At 31.9% G+C, this 6400-nt stretch overlaps 1 protein-coding gene across 1 annotated transcript; it reads left to right on the forward strand.

Annotated features, from left to right (window-relative positions):
* LOC108463634 (phenylacetaldehyde synthase-like) lies at positions 1-1876 on the forward strand. Its single transcript, XM_017763545.2, has one exon. The coding sequence runs from the start codon at positions 105-107 to the stop codon at positions 1563-1565; it is 1461 nt and encodes a 486-aa protein (XP_017619034.1). The 5' UTR covers positions 1-104; the 3' UTR covers positions 1566-1876.
* The last annotated feature ends 4524 nt before the right edge of the window (positions 1877-6400 follow it).

Raw genomic sequence — 6400 nt, forward strand, 5'->3', positions numbered from 1 at the left:
CTCTAGGTCTGCTTCCCTCAATATACAAATATTCCATCTTTTTTGTGTTCATTATACCAATATACCCACTGAAACAAAGAAGCATTTACTTGCATATCGATAAAATGGGAAGTGCGTCAAGAAAAACATTCCTTCCCCTTGATCCAATGACCTTCTCAAACGAGTCCAAAGCAGTGATTGATTTCATTTCTGATTACTATGAAAACCTTGAGAAATACCCAGTTCAATGCACCGTTGAGCCCGGTTATTTGTCGGCCATGTTGCCTGAGTCAGCCCCTTATTGCCCTGAAACACTCCAAGACATACTCGAAGATGTCAATAATTGCATCATCCCAGGCCTGACTCATTGGCAAAGTCCCAACTTCTTCGCCTATTTCCATGCAAATGCTAGCACTGCTGGCTTTCTTGGGGAAATGCTTTGTTTGGGTTTTAATGTCGTTGGTTTCAACTGGATTTCGTCACCGGCGGCGACTGAGCTCGAATCCATTGTCTTGGATTGGATGGGCAAAATGCTTAAGCTACCATCTTCCTTCTTGTTCTCTGGAACCGGTGGTGGAGCCTTGCATGGCAGTACATGTGAGGCTGTTGTTTGCGTTATGGCTGCTGCAAGGGACAAAGCCTTGAAAGAGCTTGGAGGGTGGGAAAACATAACCAAACTGGTGGTTTATGCTTCGGATCAAACGCATTTCACTTTCCAAAAGGCAGCGAAACTCGTAGGCATTCCCCCATCAAATTCTGGGTTAATTGAAACATCTTTTTCGACAGGGTTTTCGTTGTCACCTGAAAACCTTCGCTTCGTCATTGAAGACGATATCAAATCTGGTTTGGTGCCATTATTTTTATGTGCAACCATTGGGACAACACCCTCTGGAGCTGTCGATCCTATTGCAGAGTTGGGCAAAGTTGCCATGGAATTCAAGCTTTGGCTTCACATTGATGCAGCATATGCAGGAAGTGGCTGCATTTGCCCCGAGCTCCGCCATTATCTTGATGGAGTGGAGCTTGCTAACTCCATCAGCATGAATCCACATAAATGGTTTCTCACAAACATGGATTGCTGTTGTCTTTGGATCAAGGAACCGAAGTTGTTGGTGGATTCATTGTCAACTGACCCTGAAATTCTAAGAAACAACGCAAGTAAATCCAAAGCAGTGGTGGACTACAAAGATTGGCAAATAGCATTGAGTAGACGTTTTAGGGCTTTGAAGCTTTGGGTTGTGATTCGCCGACATGGTCTGGCTAACTTGATGTACCACATTCGAAGCGATATCGCCATGGCTAAACGATTCGAAGCACTTGTGGGAGAAGATGAGAGGTTTGAGATCGTAGTGGCCAGAAAGTTCGCATTGGTTTGCTTCAGGTTGAAGCCCAAGGTGGAGGCGGAGGATCTGAACTGTAAATTGGTGGAGGCCATAAATTCAAGTGGCAGAGCGTTCGTGAGCCATGCAGTGTTGAGTGGGATTTATGTAATTCGATGTGCCATTGGAACAACTCTAACTCAACAACACCACGTGGATGCCTTGTGGAAACTCATCCAAGACAAAGCTCAAAGTTTATTGATGTAGTATGATTTAGGGAAAAAAATGATGTGCCCTGTCTTGTTTCAACGCCATTCAAGTCGTTCTTTTAATTCAACCAAATGTGGCTAGTAGGCCAATTGGCTGAAGGAAAGTTAATCCGTATTCCGGATTAGCAAGTTTATTTGTATAAATGTAGTGGGTGTGTGTATAAGTTTGAATGTTGAGTATGAACTTGACTTTTGTATACTTTGTGTAATAAAGTTTTATGTAGCAAACGTGTTTGTTACGTTGATTTTGTGTTTAGTCAATTGTTTGTTAAAAGATTTATCACAATAATGTTTTAACTACTTACATAATTTGATTATGAAAAAACATTATTTATTTATTTTGAAAGACATCTTATTTTTATAATAATTATTTTTAAACATTAATTTCATTATAGATTTTAATCATTTCGTTCTATTTAATATGATGTCTAAAACTACCCGTAGTTCCTCCTTAATATTTAGATAAGAGGATAATACGTTTCAACACACTCGAACTCACATCCTCATGCATTAATAACAATACCGAAGTCAATCGAGTTAAGACTCAATCGACAATTTTACTTATCTTTTAATTACATATTTAAAGTTATATAAATTATTATTATTTTATATTTACGTATTCATATTTAAAGTTTATAAATTATTATTATTATTTTATATTTAACTATTTTAGAATAAATAATTTTTTCTCAATACCAAAATAGTATTAATATAGTATTATAGTAATAAACTAATAACAATTAAAACATAGGAAAGAAGGATACATTCTAATTCAATCAATTATGTAATCAATTATGAAATTTTTATTAATTTGTAATATTTATATTTTATGTGATTTTTGTAACACCTCTTACCCGTCTGCATCGTCAGATTAGGATTACAAAGTATTACAGTACAAATCATAGCATTTAACTTCAAATAGAAACAATTATGCAAGTTAAATAATAACATTCAATAACTCATTTTAATCAAGGTAAAAATATACTTATATGCTTTAAATCGAGCCTACATGGCCTTAAAAATAATTTGGAAAGATTTGAGGATCATTTTGAAACAAATCAAAAGAAGTTTGGAAAATTTGACAATTTTTTTTTAAATAGAGGTAACACGGCCATGTGACAAAGCTCAGGCTGTGTCGCACAAGGACATGGTCATGTAGCCAACTGTGTGACGGACCATGTGTATATTCAAAAAATGGTCACACGGCCGTATCGGAGGTCATCAGAAACATGCACCTAAAAATAATAATGACATACGGCTGTGTGGGGTGACCGTGTGTGGCACATGGTCGTGTGGCAGCCCATGTGCACCTTAAAAAGCTGCCATTTCAAGTCATTTTTCCACCAAAACTTAAACACCAAGCCAAGCTATTTTCAACTACAATTTCATGCTCAAACACATTCAAGCACACCCAAAAACATGTCAAATTCACTCAACCTATGTCTAACCAATATGCCATCATTTGACATCTCAACTCAGATTCCAAAACTAACCAAATTCAAGGCTATACTCCATGTCAAATTCATACACCAAACACATTAATAAGTAACCATTCAAACTCTCAAATCATATATCATCTCGTTCTAAAACTTACCATTGCTTTTCTCATTCAAACATATACATTCATATCATAATTTCAAACACTTATATAAAAATTATACCAAATAACATGACATAAACATAAACACATACAAGTTAACACTAAACATAGGCATCATTCATCACTTTCATACTTTCCACATAATTCACAATTCAAACATCTACAAAATTTCACCTATTACATACCATATAACCCAAAAGTTAACTTCAAAAACATTTAACTTATGTGACTGGATAGTGTAATTCTCAAGCTTGTCCAATCGTTTGATTCCACAAAATGTTATCTCCTAGAAAACAAGAAAATGACACGAATAAGCTTCAATAGAGCTTAGTAATTTTAACGGTTAAAACGATAAAGCTTACCGAATTAAACATAGCATTTATAATAACAAGAGTAATAAACAGTGTTTCCTATCAACCATAGTCATTAACAGATGAGTATATAGATACAATCATGTAGGAGTTACATTTTAATATAATCATGTGAGAACATTCAATTTAAAGCCACAATGCTATATGGAAATTCATGAACACCTTTCAAACATTTCAATAACAAGTCATTTAACATCAAATATATTACTCGATGAACGGTTTGCTGATATGAGTACATAGTTATCCATCCAAAACATGTCAAAAGCTCAGACGAGCCAATCCAACTTAAAACATGCCTTGGCACCAAGTGCCTAGCCCGTAAGCTAACATCCCTTTGAAAACACACTTAAACACCAAGTGCCAAGCCCGAAGGCTTTACATCCGCCCCCGGTAACAAGTCAGAATCACTGTAATATAACACGATAATTCGCAACAAATGTTGAACCCAGGCATACTTAGTGTATAAACACAAATCAGGAATCATCGCCTCGTCACAAGTCAATCTCGTATAGCGCGCACTATAACCTATTGGCATGCCAATCGTACTTTATCCTCCGTTCATCCAACTCAAGAGATATCATTACTGAACAATGATATAAGCAAATTTCTACTTCAATTCACACTAATTAACATTGAGCAATCAATTGAACATTCAACAACCAATTCTAATTCAATACATTCCAAATTATACTAAACTAAATTGAATGAACTTACCTAATATTTGCTAATGATTGACTCATAGGGACTAATATGTATTTTTTCATTTTCCTCGGTTATCCTCCACACGAGTATCTATAATGATTAAATTCAATTTTCAAATTCAAATACAGATTCCAACTTATTTTTATGCATGTGACACTTAAGTTTTTATTATTTACACATTTTTCATAAACTTTTACATTTCTTTCAATTTAGTCTTTAAACCCGAAATTTTTAAATTTATCAAATTTTCACAATTTCCCATGTTAGTCAAATTTGTTCCTATACTAGTAAAATCCATAATTATGGAAAATTCACAACAATTTTATATCAAATTTAATATTTTATCAAATTAGTCCTTTAACTAAAACTAACAAAAATCACTTTACAAAATAGTCCTAATCAATAACTAATACTACAAATTCATCATTTAACATCAACAATAACTAATTTTCATTAATGCTAAAATCTAAAATCTTTAACAGTTTTGAAAACGAATATTTGGATTAACTGGATCTAATTGCAATGATCTCAAAAACATAAAATTACAAGAATTTGATGGAAAAATCACTTACATACATAGATTTTTACTTGGCCGAACCTAAGGTTTCTTTAATGGAGTTTTTCTTCTCCTATATTCGGTGATTGAAAGATGATAAGGAAGATGATACCAAATTTTTATTTTATGTTTTTGCTTATTTTAATTATTTTGTTATTAGTTAACTTATGAAATAATATATAAAAATCTATAAATAAGTGATTTAACCATCCACTAATATTCAAACATGGTCTAATTACTTCATGATTCCTCATATATCTACTAATTAAACTATTTATTTAATAAAAATTTAATAGTGATTAGATTTTACGATTTTACAATTTAATCTTTTTAATTAATTAACCATCTAAATGCTAAAATTTCATGACCAAACTTTCACATATCAATATAATAACTCCCTAAATATTTAAATAAAAATATTTACGAACTAGATTTACATAAACGAGGTTCAGATATCTCATTTTTCAACCACTTGACTTTTGAGACAACCACTTATACTAGCTATTTATTCAATTAATTATAATTCATCAAATCAAAATTCAATATAAAATTATTATTGACTTGTATAATTTAAGTATTAATTATTACTAACTTACAAATGGGTTATGTGATCCCAAGATCACTGCTTTTCAACACCACTAAAATCAAGTTGTTACAATTTTAATATCTAAAATATAATTTATATATTTGAATTAAATTCTAGAAACAATTTATATTAATTTCTTAAAATTACTTGTAATTGATATTTCATGTATCGTAATATTAACAAATTTAAATATTATTTTAAATTATTTTTAATATACTCATGAGTTTTAGCTTAATTGGCATTGAGATTATTTTAGTAAAGGACATTGGTTCGAACACATTGAAGTGCATTTACCCTCCTATTTTATCTAAAAGGTTAAAACATGCCACAAGTCATTGTATTTTTTGAAAATTAGGAATTTAATATTTATACTTTTATTTCATGGAATTTAGTCCTCTACTTTTTAGAATTCAAAATTCAAGTTAATTACAAAGTCATTTTTAATTACATTCCTTCTAAGTGAATTTTTATTTAAAAAGGTCCTAGCAACAAATTTAAAAAAAAATTTAATAGTTTTTGTTGAGTATGACTCATATTTCAGTCAAATTTGAGAAATAATCTTTCAGTTAAACTCTGTTTATTTGTTTCAATCAAACTCTAGTTAGTCTAGATTATTTTATTATTATTTGACATATGAATTTAGCCTATAAATAGGCTCATTTACAACCTTAGAAAATACACCCATTAGAGATTAGAACTCATAACACATTTAGGGAATTTTGTGTTTACGTTTTGAGGGTTCTTTATTTTCAGATTTTCAGGGTTTAGTTTTTATCTCCATCTTTTGTACTCTTCGTTCTTTTGTCATTATAGTAAAATTATCTTTGCCCGTGGTTTTTATCCTCTTTGGAAGGGTTTTTCCACGTTAAATTTGTGTGTTCAATTTCTTAATTTATTCTACTATTTTTTGTTATTTGTTACTTAATGGGGTCGATCCCAACAAGTGATATCAGAGCTAGTTTAATTTTCATGTATCAGCTCGTTCAAAGATGGCAGCAACAAGGTTTGAAATTGAGAA

The sequence above is a fragment of the Gossypium arboreum genome, chromosome 13 (genome assembly GCF_025698485.1).
Source record: "Gossypium arboreum isolate Shixiya-1 chromosome 13, ASM2569848v2, whole genome shotgun sequence".
NCBI classification, from domain to species: Eukaryota; Viridiplantae; Streptophyta; class Magnoliopsida; order Malvales; family Malvaceae; genus Gossypium; species Gossypium arboreum.

Bases quoted from the DNA above. Each gene is read 5' to 3' on its own strand.
- LOC108463634 (XM_017763545.2), top strand. From the start codon at position 105: ATGGGAAGTGCGTCAAGAAAAACATTCCTTCCCCTTGATCCAATGACC.